The sequence below is a fragment of the Varanus komodoensis genome, unplaced genomic scaffold (genome assembly GCF_004798865.1).
Source record: "Varanus komodoensis strain SLA01 unplaced genomic scaffold, ASM479886v1 scaffold32, whole genome shotgun sequence".
In the NCBI taxonomy this organism is placed as follows: Eukaryota; Metazoa; Chordata; class Lepidosauria; order Squamata; family Varanidae; genus Varanus; species Varanus komodoensis.
In genome coordinates this window covers 15,832,939-15,848,892 of record NW_025335798.1, presented here as the reverse complement: position 1 = coordinate 15,848,892, position 15,954 = coordinate 15,832,939, and the positions used below count along the sequence as shown (strand labels likewise).

Here is a 15,954-nt window from a genome sequence, read left to right as displayed (position 1 = left end):
ATGGAATGCGCTCCCCAGAGAGGTCCGCCTGGCGCCGTCGTTATTTGCTTTTCGGCGCCATGCGAAGACCTTTTTATTTAAGCAGCATTTTAAATGTTAATACCATGGAAATTTTATTTGGCCAGGGCGGCTTATTTTATTTTAATATATATATATTAATTGTTATTGTTTTAATTTATTGTGCATTTTATTGTATGTTGTGAGCCGCCCCGAGGCTTCGGCAAGGGGCGGCATAGAAATGTTTTAATTAATAAATAAATAAAATGATGTGAGATAAGGTGTTACATGCCTAGAACAAAGGGCTTTATAGCACAGGACTCTCCCCATTACTGCAGAATGATCTGCTTCCTGAGCTGAGACGATATAACATCTTGTTATATAGAGAGGCTGTGGTTGATTGGTTGGTTTGTGTGTGTGTTTGAACTGTACTGTTTTAAATGTGATTTTTATACCTCTATTTTTAAATGTTTTTAGGCCACTTTGAACATATCGAAAACATGCTTCACATGTGTTGAATATATAAAATCATATTTGATGGATTTGGCAGTGTTTGCATTTCCCCACAGGTGTAAATATCAGAAGTGCTTTCTACTTCTGTGCATTTTTAACTGTGATAAATGTCATTGTATTATTCAGCCTAGACAGATGTACAAAGGAGTAGATTCAGAAAGACATCAGTCACTCACAGGCCTCTGATATCTGCCACAGGCATTAAGCCTTTAAATGTTAGTTCCAAATGCCTCCATATTTGTCTTGCTTTCCATCCTGAGCTAATGGGTACATGTAAAACAGCTATTACTACATGTGCTCCTGAACAGAGCAGTGGCTTCATAACTACTGTCATAGAGTAGTCTTAAGTCACATCCAGAGTGGGGGTATGTGTTCATTGCAATGAAGCTCTGAACGACCCATCCCTTACAGCCGAACTAGAGGTGACCTTAGTAGACTCTCCCATGTTTTTTTTCTTTTTCTTGAAAGGGTTAAAGGCAGCCAGGGGAACAATTTGCATCAGAATCATGGCACTCAGGAGGTTAATTCCTTTTCCATGGCATTTTTCCAGTGAAAATTTTCCCCAGCTGTTATTTATCTGCATGCAATTAAAGAGTTAATAACAAGCACTGGGAGAGGAATTTTCCTTGGAAAAATGCTGACATGGGAAAATGTTAACCTTCCTATTTCTAGGTATCGTGGTCACGGTCCATAAAACAGGGAATCCTCATGGCTGCTATTAACCTTTGTTTGTTTGTTTGTTTGTTTTTAAATTAGGAAATCCTGTTTAAGGAATCTAATGAAATCCATAGTGGCTGTCTTTAGAATTCATTTGGCATTCCTTTAAAATAAGCCATCCTATAATTTTTGACGTCAAGCTTCTCAGTGGTTTCTTCTAAGCCTTTTTCTGTTGTCACTCTGTAAAAGGTGAGTGATTAAAGTCCTGTGCACGCTACTGTTTTGGAAGCTTGAAATTTGAATTACACATTTCCCTGGAATATATTCTAAAGGTAAATCACATTTTGGCAGCCCTTTATAATGGGTACTGGAAAATCTATTAGCTTAGCATTGATGTTTAGGGTATTTAAGGTTAAAAGTAACAGCCTCTTCCTTTCCACTTCAAGCAAATGTGTGTGGGATTATGTTTTCATGTAAATAAAGGCTTTGCTACAGCTAGAATTGTACAGAAGTAGAAGCCTTTCTCTTATATATACAAGGTCATTTGTTAAGTCTCTCCAAACCGTATTCTGAATATGTATGCTTTCGAAAACTTTTTCCTTGACCCCTGCTACTTTTTAATATTTTACTTTACTTTATTTTTGGTCTGTAGCTTCTGTGGTATCATCTTTTCTTTGGAAATGTAGATGTCTCCTGCATTATAAAACCACAAATTATATGCATATCTAAGTTTGCCCTTGTAATGTCACTGAAAGGAATAAGAGAGAATGGAAGTCTGGAAATGTGCAATATGCAGGAAATTCAATCCAGCTGATCTAGAACGTTGATAGCAACGCGGAGCCCCTTATCACAGCCACTCAATTTAACTATGCCCCATTTAATATGGTACTGACAGCTTAGGGTATATCTTCACTGTACAGAAGTATTTTTAAGGCATGCTGCTTTCACAATTTCTTTTCAAACTTCTTTATTATTGTCTAATGATTCAGTAATTTGCAGACTTTTTGTCTCATTTTGGGAAGTCTTTGCAAATGTAACAATAATAGCCATTTAGGACTTGGGTATATCTTCAAGAAACACACTTCATTTTATCGGGCAAGTACAAAGATTGCTGTGAATATACATAAATAATGAAGAAATGCTAATTTCTCTCTTTAACTTCTGAGGACAAATTAGTCATGCTGGAAAGTTATTACCTTTTCCTTCTCCAGACTGAACTTTGTTAAGCTGAAAATCAAAGTGTTATTAGGACATTGTCTCTGAAGATTGGATTACATCATATGCTACAACTTTAGGTTTTAAAATATAAATTTTCTTGAATGTCTATGATGAATGAAATATAGGCAGTCCCCAAGTTATGAACTTCTAAGTTAAGAACAAACTGAACTTGCAAATGAATTGCCATAAAGCCTTTTTTTTAATTACTGCAGGAAATTGTCATCCCCATAGAGAGAGAGGAAGTGAAAGGCTAGAGAGGGAGGCCTCTGAAAAATCCTTCCTTCTCAACTGATCTGGAGAGGAAAATTTCTCCAGCATTTTTTTGCTGCAGAGAAGAGGCACTGGTGATTTGGAGCAGGGTAGAGATAGTCACATTTTTTCCACTTTTATGAGAGTCCTGTGTCCCTAACCTCTGTGAATTTGGAGGGCCGACTATACATGATCTTAAGTACAAATTCGACTTAAAGACCAATTTCCATTTTCTCAGGAACAAAACTCATTCGTAACCCAGGGATTGCCTGTAATTAGACTTAGCATGTTAAGGCCATCGGAATGAAACAAAATGCTTATAGTTTCTTCTTTCAGAAAAGATGGAGATGATGATGGAACAGTTGTGGTAAATTTTAACATGCCCTCTAAGCTCATATGACTTAATATCTTTCAGTACATAGTGCATCTTATTTCTTGGCTGTTGATGCCTTTTCTTTTCCTTGCTTGCGCCTTACTGTGAATCAGTTTGTAGAAAAATCAGTGAAAGGGATAGCTGTGATTGAAAACACAAGCACGTGATAGCATTTCAGGGCGACTTAATTTATATTATTAATTTATATTGTTTTATTGAATTCTATTTATTTATGGTTTGTGAGCCGCCCCGAGGCTTTGGCGAATGGGGCGGCATAGAAGTCCCCTAAATAAATAAATAAATAAATAAATAAATAAAATTTCCCATGCTGCATTATTTATCCTAACAAGGAAACAATAAATGCCTTTTGAGAACAGCATAAACCTTTTCCAAAGCCCTGAGCTGAGCTGATTCCTTTGTCGCCCTTGATAACAATGCAAAGCATATTCAGAGATCAAGTTCAAGCTGGTAACTGATACTTGTTCTTCTTGGTGTGGAGAAAAGGCATTTAATTTCACCTCAGTAGACAAATAAAATGTACTATTTGTCTTTAGTGTACCCTAAGGTGGGTTTTTCATGTGTCTTTCATGTGCTGTAGACGTAAAACGTTACTTTTTCATCAGAGGCATCAACTCTATTTTTGCAATTTGTATACTCCTTACAATACAAAGTGCTGGTACTTGTCCTGTGTGTTTGTATAATTTTCACACAAAATTCCTTTAGTAGCATGGGCACATCCACCTTGTCAAGGGCATGTACTCACCACCAAAGCTTTGCTGCAAGTCTGGCTCATTTGTTCACTTGGTTAGCTCCATGTTGAGCCTCAGACTCAACTAATTTGGAGAAGTAGGGAAAGATATAATGGCTTGTTTCTCTATTTGGTTGTGAAGGGTTCTTTTTATGCACATCAAGGCCATGGAAAACACATGATGTGTGCATGTGAATGAGCCATTGGGCCAGCTGTAATAAAATCATGCTGACTTGCTCAGGTCATTGAGGCTAATAGTGTTCTAATATTAGTTATTTCTTCCCAGGCAGCTGCCATGGTGAAGGATATGCAAATGGCATGTTTCCATGTATGTTTAGGCCACTACATGATAAAGGAGCATGTAAAGCAGCAAGCTGATTGCCCTTTTAATCTGTCTATGGACTAAGGCTCATAAAATTATGTCTCCTGTTTCTGTTTCAGTTGAGCAAACTGGAGACTTGGAACTAGCTCAACTAGATAGCATATGCCATATGTATCTTGTCTTCCACTACCCTCATGGTTTGTTTGTTTTTAGTTTAAATACTACTGGTAACCTGTGAGTCTAACTTTTAAAAACCAGAAAGTGCTGGAATGGAAAGTGAACACTGTTTTGCACATTTTCCCTTGGCTTCCTTTGTCCCAGATGACAGCATGAAGACATTGCAGTTTGCCAGAGTTATAAAAGAAACCAGCATCAAGTGATGACAAACCTGCATGATGAAAGACCACGATGCACATGAAACGTGCTTCCTTTGGCATACTTGAAAGATGCATAGTATTCTGGAATATAGATAAATTCAGGGTCAGCGGACCCAAATGCATTTCTGTATTCTTACTAAAATAAATCATAGCTGAAACTCTTTCCTTACAGAGAATTATGCCTTCCCATTAGTTAACATCCCAAGAGTTAACAGTTGTAGAGTGTCATTTCAATAAAAGTGTTTAGAACCAGTCATTCGTAACAGGGTGATGTGCATTCTCAATTGTCACTCTGTGTGCCTTTGAAATTGTACTTAGTTAAACGGTGTTGATACGGGTAGTAAAATTAAACAGATGTGCTCTGACATCATGTGACTTCTGGTAATTATTATTAAAAAATACTGCAAGCAGTTTTAATTACTTTTTTCTCACAATACAGGTCAAAGTGGTAACAGAAAACTTCCAGGAAGACCAAGAAGACGCAGTAACTGATTCAACATGTCAAAGCCATTTAATAGGTAAAACAACTAAATAGTACTATGTATCAAAGCACAGTTAATAGTCTCCTTGGACATTATGTAAGTCTCCATTCAGAAAACTGAGAATGTTATAAATCAGAATGTTAAGTCTGGTTTTATCAGTGTTGCAGTCACATGCTGAATCTGGTGGATTCTGTGTCTGTTTAAACATCCTCTTAAACATCTGTGCTAGTATTCATTCACACGATCCATGATAATTGTTTTTTTTCCTTTTCTATATGCCTGTTAAAACATTAATATTTTATGCAAGCAAAAGTTCAAATTACATATGTTTTTCAATTAACATCATTGAGACTTTGGTTGGACATCACAGATGTACTGAAAAATAGATTTATCAATGCGGTTAAAGTTCTGCAATATATTTCAAAGATTCTTCCCTCTTTTTTTCTGTTTTTACTTCATACAAACAGGTTGTATGGGAGTAGACATTAAGGATAAATGAATGAAGGAAGATTTAATTGTTCACTTCCCAAGAATAATGGTCCTAAACTGAATCAGGACTGCATGGTTATAGTGGAGAAAAACAAATAAACAGCTGTAGCTCCAATAACACCATTATTACAACCTGTAGTTTGACCCTTCATTCCAGTTCTAATGGAACATTTTGGCTTTTAGGCATTTCTTCTTGATTCATATATAAGATGACATTATGTTAGAATGTGTTACTCATGCAGCTTACTATAGGTCAGTTGTACTAGCTGTATGTAATAAGAATTATCAGAGTTAAAGGATCATCCCTGAACAAAGTATATGGACTCAGACAAAATTTTATGAACTTTCATTTGTTGCTCAATAGCGTGTTTAATTTTCTTCTGTATCAGGAATTCAAAATGGATTACAGTTGCTCTTAGTGCTGTCCTTTTACCCTTGCCAGAAGTGAAGTACCGTATTTTTCCGTGTATAAGATGCTACTTTTTCATAAAAACATTTACCTAAAATTGGAGATGTGTCTTATACAGGGGGGCCAAGAGGAGAACCACGGGAGTGCACGGGGGGGCGGGGGGCAAAGCGGTGCACATGGGCGGGGGAGCGGCAAGGTGCCCCTGTGGGGCGGTGACACAGCACGCTGGTGGGTGGCAGCGGCAAGGTGGGGCATGCACGCGGTATCAGCTTGCTCAATGGAGATCGGTAGGAAAAGGGGGGGGCGTCCTATACATGGGGGTGTCTTATAGACAGAAAAATACGGTATGTAGAAGGTTCACTACCTCATGCCGCTACTTATATATCTTAGCTATTGGAATGATTTTTTTTATTTCCCGAAAGTGAATGCACAAATTGCTTTCCAAGAGGTGAATGTGTTCTTCTGCTTTAGATGGAAATCTCTAGTCCTGCATTTTACTAAGAATGTCATGAATGAGCACAAATACAACCTGTATCAGTAAAGGATTTTTTAAAACACTATATCAGACTATAAAATATTTCAAACAGAAATATAGGCCGCTTGTGGATCATAAGGCAACCCTAGAGATGGTAGTAAAACCACTACATAAAGAAGGAATTTCTGAATGATTAGAAAGAGCTGAACAATTTAATTCACGATATCATAGTTAAAATATCATAGTTTACAGAAGGCCAAACAATCTGTTATCTTCTCAGAGGTGGATCAGAATAGATGTATAGATGGCATATATGTCAGCTCAGTTTGCTAAAGCAACTGAGAAACCTAGAAGAGAAGTGAGGGAGATTATTGTTCTTTGTCTGAAGATAACTTATTTTTCTGTGAAAGAAACTATGATCTGATGACCTTTGGTTGATAGAATTAAATGATTGACTAAGTAAGCATTGAAATCACATCTTACTAAGAAAGACATGTACTGTAGGAATGCAGTTGACGGGAACAATAAGACGCAATCAGGCATATCCTTTTTGCCATTTTGTTCACAAATACAAAGGTAGCTAATTTGGAGACTTTCTTTATGAAAACTGACAGGCTTAACTTGGAAGTCACTTTAAACCAGGAACCTTGTTGCTTGTTTAGTCTAGAAAAAAGACAAGTATAGAGAAACCTGATAGAACCGTACAGAATTTTGCATGATGTAGAGAAAGGATAGAGAAAGATGTTATTCTCCCTCTCCCATAATGTGATAATCAGGAGAGGTAAAAGAAGTAGTCCTTCACACAGGCATAGATGAACTATGGGATTCACTGCCATGAGATATAGTGATGACCTTCAATTTGAAAGTCTTTCAAAGGTGATGGGACAAGTTCATGCAGGAGAAGACTATCAATGGTTAATATTCCTGATCTCTGTACACTATTGTTAGTATTCCTATGTGCATCAGTTGCTGAGTTGCTTGGACAGGAGAGTGCTGTTGGCCACAGTGTGAACAGAATGCTGGACTAGGTGGAAGCTTGATTTTATCCAGCAGGGCTCTTCTTAGGTTCCTAATCTTGTATGTGTTGTTTGTGTTTAGTAATGACCCCTTTGCACCTTTTCCATATATGTGTCTAAAAAGTTAAAGGAGGCATTGTTATACATGCTTCTACAAAAGCAAGTCCTGCCACTCCCAGCATTCCCAGCCAGGCATTCTGTGACTAGCAGGACTTTCTTACATCGAAACATGGGACTGAGCCTGAAGCACGCGCTAACAAGTCCATGTATAAATGTGATAATGTTGGCAACCCTTAAAAAATGTCCTGGCTTTCAAAGTGTACAAATAAGTTAGTATTTAAAAGGGACAGAAAAAGGACTGGTCCCTCAAATCCATGCAAGTAGGTTAAGTATCCGCTTCCATTGCTTCCTCACAGTGCCATACAGTGGTGGTATGGAGTGCTTTCCTACAGGTTCGGCTGATCCACCAGCTGCACCCTTACCTGGAGAAGCACTGCCTAGCAATGGTGATTCATGCTCTGGTAACTTCCTGGTTGGATTACTGTAATGCACTCTACGTGGAGCTGTCTTTGAAAATGGTCTGGATAATTCAGCTCGTACAAACAGAGCTGCCAGGTTGCTGACGGTGACCAGTCGTTATTCTCATATAATGCTGGTCCTCTACCCAGCTACACTGGCTTCCAGTTGAAGTCTGGGCCCAATTCAAGGTGCTGGTTTTAACCTATAAAGCCCTGAATGGCTTGGGACCAGGACACCTGAAGGAGTGCCTCTTCCCTTACATGTCCTCACGCCCCTTAAGATCTGCGGGAGAGGCGCTGCTCTGGGCGCCCTCTTTAAAGGAGATAAAAAGAACAACTACCCAGAGCAGGGCCTTCCCTGCAGTGGCGCCCATATTATGGAATGCGCTCCCTGGAGAGGTACGCCTGGTGCCAAGTCTATATTCTTTTTGGCGCCAGGTTAAAACCTTTTTATTTAATTGCTATTTTAAAAACTAATATTTTATCATTAACAGTCGCTTTTTGTTTTTGTTTTTATATAATATTTTATGGAATTTGTTATTTTATTGTTTTAATTGTACCTTGTGAGCCGTCCCGAGATGCTGAGGCATGTGATGACAGCATATAAAAGTTTTAAATAAATAAAAATAGTTTTTTCTGCTATTTCTTTCTGCTTCAAATTTTACTTTTGAATCCCTTCAGATGGGATCAATATGTTTTCTCCTCAGTTTAGAGTGCATATTCACATGGCCATAGTATTTCTTCTTAAGTTGAATCAGTATTCCCTTTCTTATAACATGTTGAAATGATAGTTGTCCAATTCCTCCTCTACTTTGGTGCTTCTTTTAGCAGTGAATTCTGAAAGAGGTGGCAGAATGAGAAGGGACCTTCTGCCTTGTGGGGTTTATTTCTGCTTTGCCAGTTTAATAATCAATGAAACATGTGAATAATATAGGAAAATATACCTATATTTACCAAACATACCAAAGGATATATATGTCCTTTGAATATGCATATTTGTGCAGAATAGAAGAGAAAACAAATGAGAATAAATCATTTTGCACATTTTTAATGGACAAAAAACATGAAAAGAACTATCAACACAATGGGGACAGCTCCTGTGCCAATACAGTACCAGTGAAGGGGAGACACTGACAGCCCGTAGAGCAGAAGGGGAAGGTAGATGGCAAGGAGCAGCTGATGGGGCAGCTGCAAGTCTTGCCATGCAGCTCCCTCAGTGATAAAAATACTCTAAGCTGAAGTGACCCTGGTGGGTTCAGATGCCACGCCAAGCCACCTTGAATGCAAACCAACCTCAGCTATCCTACTACTAGCCATGGTTTGCAGAAGATGGCTTATAATGGAAAAGTCACGCAGGGTTTGGATATCATGCTAAACTACCCTGCAGTCTCCCGGCCGCTGTGGTTTAGTGTGATACATGAACCGACAGAGTTTCATCATAAGATGGATGGGTACATGGTTGGCAGCATTGGCTAATATGCAAAATAAACATGCAAACAAATCCAGCTAGTAGACTTCCAGTGTGGCATGATGGCTTTGTCACAAGCAAGTGCTCTTCGATTTGCTCAATTTCATGTGTGAAGTGTCTGTTTTCAGACACTTAAAAATTTCTATTTAAATGTTTTTTATGAGATTGAAACATCTTAGTGGCTTCCTGGATTAGCCATCCTTAAAAAGACTCTGGGAAGGCAATATAATGCATATCAATAAGCATATGAGCTATTCTCCTAGACAAGATACCTTGGGCGGCTGCCAGGGCCTTGAGTCACAGAACAGCTATCATGCAACACATCTATAGTTATTAGTCTTAAAATTGCAAGAGACCACAACAGAATCTTTAACGCTTAACTTTCCATCCGTATGCATTAGTTGCCATCTCTCTCATATCTCATTCAAAGTGCAGCTTGTCTGCATGGTTCATTCACATGGATTTATGTACATCCTCTGAAATATCACTTGTCTATAAAAAAAGCCATAACTAATCACATTGGGTTGCCTCCAATAGTATCTGCCCAACATTAGAATAGAATCTGGTAGCCAAACAGTATCTGGTAGCCTTCCCACCTGAACCTTCCCCCCTCTGTACCCTACCCAAATCTGCCATGGGGCCCCTTCAACCAGACTCTGGAGAGCATGGGGACCATATGGGGAGTAAAGGAAAGGCAATAACACTGCAACTACGTAGGTCATTCCTTTAGCACTTAGCACTTTGTCCACTCCACCCTGCCCTCTGTGCACCTGTTTTCTAACCAATGTAAACATAGGTACATGTTATCCAGTGAGGTAATTTTACCATGTGTGTATTTATTATAGCATCTTCAGTGTGCAGAGTAACATAAAGTCTGGTCTCTACCTATCGGAATTTACAGTATAAATGTCATCACTATGAGATTCTGAAGTCAGTAAAATTGTTGTTATTATGTGCACAATTTCCTATATCCAGAAGAGCTTACGAGATTATATACCTCAGACTTACGGTGTTAACTGGCTTAGAATAATGTTCCTATTCTTTAAAGGATTAAAGAAAATGACCAAGGAGATGCTTTAATAAGAAGCCAAACTGAATTTCTAACTATGATCAGCAACTTAGCTTCTTCAGAATTAAAAACAAAGTATCCATGTACTCCAGTCTATTAAAGTTCTTGATACCTACTTTATAGCAAGCAGTTATTTTGTAACATCAGTTATCTTTTCTCAAGAACAGCTCTGCGAAAGATCCTGTGGTTTAATTTAAAAGCAATTTGATCAGAAAAGAATGTTCTGTCTTTCATATAGGTATTGTAGGCACCCTTATTTAGTGAAAATGTTGAACAGAATTCAGTGCATCTTGAAATGATTTTGAAATTGAGGTTTGTTGGTATTGTATAGCAATGATAGTATTTTTCAAACCATACCTTTCTTACAAAGAAAGGAAGACAAGTAATGAAAAAATTCAAGGGGAAACAGGATCAGCTTGATGAGACAGTTTCACATGTGGTTGCTTAATAGCAAAAAAGTTGACTGTAAATAGAAGGTTCAGAATCAAGTTTCAATGCTTAGAGTACTTCAGCATTATAAATTCAGTTCTCCAGTGTGTTTCTGTTTAAACATCAACAGTAAGCAGGTGAGGAGAGTGTAGTAATTTACTATACCTATCTTTCTGTGGTTCTTATCTGCCCACCCAGTTGTTTATTATTAAATAATAAAGACCTTGGCAAATTTAAATAGCTATCATAAAATACTCCTTTCACATATATGAAAAGAGGCTTATTTCTTATGAGGCCATACAGTATGATGGATACAGTATATTTCCTATATTTCAACATGACCTCTCAGAAGGTTGGATTAAGTTGCAAGCCATAGTAATTGACAGGTACAAAATCAGTGGAAAAAATGCTGAGAGTTCATAGCTATCTGAAATGTCAGTTATAGGTCATTCATATTATAAGCTTTGTAAGTGGAACATGCAACAGAATGTTACAGTGCAGAATATTCCTGTTCATTTTTCCAGCCAGATGTTCTTCCTGCTTCTCCACTCCCCAAAAAGTCAGTAGGGATCATCTGCCCTCTTAGGGAGGGATTTTTTCCTGTCCCTGTTTTTTTGTCTGTCTGTTTTATTTTTTTGTTTTTTAAACTTGATTTCTACTTCCGCAAGCCTTGCAATTCTTCCAGATTGATAGCTGCTGATAGCTTTCTCTTGTGTCTGGATGCCACAGTTATGGCTACATAAAGGTAGGCATTCAAAGAATGATCTTGCTCTTACCAAGTGTATTTCTCCATTAAATGATCTATGGGATTGTACTGTGACAATGACACTGTAGCTGGCTAACTGTTGCTCCTGCTCCTGCCAATTCCAGTTTACTTATTGCAGATCACTGAATAATTAAAGTTATCTATCTACAATTGATAGGTGAACATTGTGGAGGTAACTGTCATGAACAAGTTACCTCCCTCTTTCCCTCATTTTATCAAGCACAATACAAAACCTTAGAAGTGCATTTTTATTTTTATTTTTTGTGGAAACTTGCCTGGTTATAGAACAACATTATTTGTAGAAGCACCTGCACGTGTGCAGAACTTAATTCAAGCTGAAAGCTACCTTCTTCCCCCTACCTCCTTCAGCCAAAGTGTCTGATTTCCCCTCCAGGCTGGCTCTTGCTGCTCCAGGGCTAGACAGTGGAAAGGCCAGAGACTTTGTAATCTGTCTGCTTGCTTCACCTGACTGCATCTGCTCCCTGTTCCACCCTGAAAAACCTCCCACCCAGACAAATTGCCACACTTCACTAGTAACCTTGAAATTGTCCACTCCTTGCTCCCCACTGGGTCCACCACCTACTCCCAGAATTGGGCAGATCTATCTAAGCACCCTGTGCTGTGTGAGGAATGGGCCCCTTTTGCCAGTGTCAAGCCAGTGCTTGATTTCAGAAGGGATATTTTGGAATCGCTTCCAGGAGTCCAGGCAGAGAGAGCCCTGTGAGCCTAGCCAGCCTAATGAACCCAGGCATGCTCCAGCAATGCATTCCCTTTTATACAATGCCGTTGCAACCAGTGCCATTTAGGTCAGAACCAGTATACTTTGCAACAGAAGAGTTTAGTGTCATCAAAGTAGTGACTATACATAAGGCCAATGTTTATACAATGTATAAACTGAAACTCAATCCAGACAAGACGGAGGTCCTGTTGGTTGGTGGTTCTGGCTTTGGAGAGGGTGAACTGAACCTTGTTCTGAATGGGGTTGCACTCCCTCTTAGGGACAAGCTTCGCAGGTTGGGAGTGCTCCTCGACCCGGAGCTTTCACTAGAAGCTCAGGTGACAGCAGTGGCGAGGAGCGCTTTCCTCCAGCTTTGGCTGATCCACCAGCTGCGCCCCTATCTGGAGTATGACTGCCTCGTGACAGTGACACATGCATTGGTGACTTCCCGTCTCGACTTCTGTAACGCGCTCTACGTGGGGCTACCCTTGAAGACGGTCCGGATACTTCAACTGGTTCAAAACAGAGCTGCCAGGGTGCTGACGGGGACTGGGCGTTGTGTTCACATGACTCTAGTTCTCCGTCAGCTTCACTGGCTTCCCATTGAAGTCCGGGCCCAATTCAAGGTGTTCGTGATGACCTATAAAGCCCTAAATGGCTTGGGTCCTGGTTACCTGAAGGAGCGCTTGCATCCATATATGCCCAGCCGCCCCTTGAGATCGGCGGGGGAGGCCCTTCTCCGGGAACCCTCCATGAAAGAAATTAGGAGGGTGGGTACCCGGAGGAGGGCTTTCTCTGCGGTGGCGCCTAAGTTACGGAACACGCTCCCCAGAGAGGTCCGCCTGGCGCCGTCGTTATTTGTTTTTCGGCGCCAGGCGAAGACCTTTTTATTCAAGCGGCATTTTAACTGTTAACATTATTGGTTTTATCTGGCCAGGGTGGCTTATTTTATACTGTATTGTTGTATTTTAATTTAATATTTATATTTTTAATTTATATTATAATTATTTTAACTTAATGATGTGAGCCGCCCCGAGGCTTCGGCTAATGGGGCGGCATAAAAACGTTTAAATAAATAAATAAATAAATAAATAAATAAATAAATAAATAAATAAATATAAAGGTTGCATAGAATGACTTGCCACCACCTGAACTGCTTTAGGACCAGGATGAGTGTGCTGCACCAGTTATTCCCTATTACTAAATAAGGCCTAATACCAAATAGAGCTCTTCAGCATTTGGGACTTCCTGTCATCCTTTTGACTTTGTTCTGATCATGGGTATTGTGTTACTCTGTGGTTTAAAAAATGAAGTAACTCCTCAGTATCCATATTAACTTTACTCTGTGTTTGGTAATTTACTGTTTGGGTGATCACTATTAAGGCTCTACAGCGCTTTTCAAATAATATAGTTAGATACATGGCATGGAAAGAAAGGGGATGATTAATGAGGTCTATGCATTAAATCTAACATGTGTCATTCTGTAATGTAGCTGCTAAGCCTGACATATTTGAATAAATACCGTTTACATTAGAAAAACCTAAAAAACTCAAAGTCAGGTTAGGTGAGTAGTTTAATGAATTATTGAGTCAGAACAGCATCGTATGGCACAAGAAATGGGATTGAATGACAAAGTACAAATCAGCTTCACAATGTTTGCCTTTTGAATAGCAAGACAAGAGAAAAAAGGAAGTAAAAAGCAATCCAGGCATTCATCCTACATAAAACAAAGAACTATGTGAAATAGATGTGTCCCCCCATTCCATAGACTCTTATCAGGGAATCTTCTAGTGACTGAGAATTAAACTTATCCATCTCTGTTTTAATTTCTTTCATCAACTCTTTTTGAGAGAAATTGAGAAGAAACATTTAGCAATCTTATCTCTGATAGTGTTAGAACTCTTATTTTTCACAAGATCCAATAGATAAAAAGACAATGTTTGCTTTATCTCTATCCCTAAATGTCTTTCCAGGCAGACATAGTAGGTTGCCAGCTGTGAAAATGCTGTTGGACAAAAGCAATGCTACTGAGTGAATTTCCACTCTCTTCCTGTTATGGATTTTTTTATAAAGTTTCTCTTAAAGTGATATAGTTTGAGAAGAAGAATGGCAGTAGATCAGCTTTTTCAGCAATCACTTATGTGTGCTCAATGCTACACATAAGCACACATTTTCTGACACTTCCATAGGAACGTTTTCCCCCTTTTACGCATCCTAGAGACAACCTTTTTTTTTTTTTAATGAATTACACCTAACAAGCATGTGCACACGCACGGGTATATGTAAAGACATCATTCTTTATAGTCACCACTTTATGATTCTGAAGGAAATACTGGAAGAATGAAATGTAACAGGAATATTGATGTAAACAGAGTTGTGAATCTGAATACCATTCTTTTATTTTAAGAAACGGTTCCTAGTTACAGAGCTTAGTGAAAACTCCACAAAAGGAGCTTAGTGAAAACTCCTTTTCCTTTGAAAAGAAAAAGCAGAAAGTAGTATTTTATGTATCTTACGGATACAGTATATGTACTGTATATACACTTGGGGGTGTATAGGTGCATGCATATGTGTGCACATGCACCCACACAGATGAACACACAGAGATTTTAATCAGTGATTTCAAGGTATTTTATAAAAAGAAAAATAACAAGTAGACAACGAATATGAAAGAGCCAGGAAATTAAAGGATGATAAACAAAGTTTTACCTACTATAAAAATAACAAATAAATAAACAACAAATGCATACAAAACAACCAGGAAATAAAAGGATGATAAACGGTGTTCTAACTACTTTATATCAAAAATGTTGGCTCTTAAATAGTTAAAGGCAAAGCATATAATTCCATAGAAGCAAGATTAATGGGATAGCTGGCCTCTACCCTTTCTCTCCTTTGAAATATTCTTCTGGCATTCTGCTTATACAAGAACAGACAATTTACATTATTCTACAAATTGACATTTTTTTTATAGAGTAGGGCCAAAAAATATAGTATTCTTCAAAGCTGCATATGTGCTTGCTGTTGGAAGGGATTTTTGCTTGATTCTGAAAGGCAGTGCTGTGGAACCTTAAATCCCAGTTAATATATTGCAGCATAAGCTCTTGTAGGTTTTTATCAGATGCATAGTTTCCTGGGCTGGTGTGTGTGTGTGTGGGTGTTGTGTAGTATCTAGCACTGTCATTCAAAAACTCAGATATGACTTGCAGGGCTCCACCAAATCTTTCAGTTGTACAAGCAGAATATGCAATTAAGTTGCACAAAGCAGTTACACAATGATCACATACCCATTTGCGCCACCACACTTGTTTAAATATAACATTAGTTGGATTCTCCTCTTTTGCATAGCTTAGAACCTGTGTGGAACGAAGTTATAGGGAATAATACTGGGTAGATAAGAACGTTTGTGGGTCACAGACAGCATGGTTGGTTGCATGTGGCAGTCACTTAAGTTTGGGATATATTGAGTGGGGAGGTGACCGTGTTAGAAGTTGCTTTTGTGCAGGGAAGGCATGCGTGATCACGGGCGCGCTCCTGCAGGAAAGACGGGCGCAATCTCAGCCAGTCCCCCTCCCCCACCAACCAGCACGATCGTGGCCATCTCCCCCCCGCCCCGAGTGGGGTGATGGCCATGATCGTACTGGGGGCAGGGGGAGAGATT

The 15,954-nt window shown here is 38.9% G+C and overlaps 1 protein-coding gene across 1 annotated transcript in view; it reads left to right on the top strand.

Moving 5' to 3' along the window:
- NCKAP5 (NCK associated protein 5) overlaps positions 1-15,954 on the top strand; it is a 640,837-nt gene that overhangs the window by 545,237 nt on the left and 79,646 nt on the right. Inside the window, exon 13 of the mRNA XM_044438433.1 lies at positions 4,894-4,972. Within this exon, the coding sequence (XP_044294368.1) occupies positions 4,894-4,972 (79 nt within the window). The remainder of the gene's footprint in view (positions 1-4,893; positions 4,973-15,954) is intronic.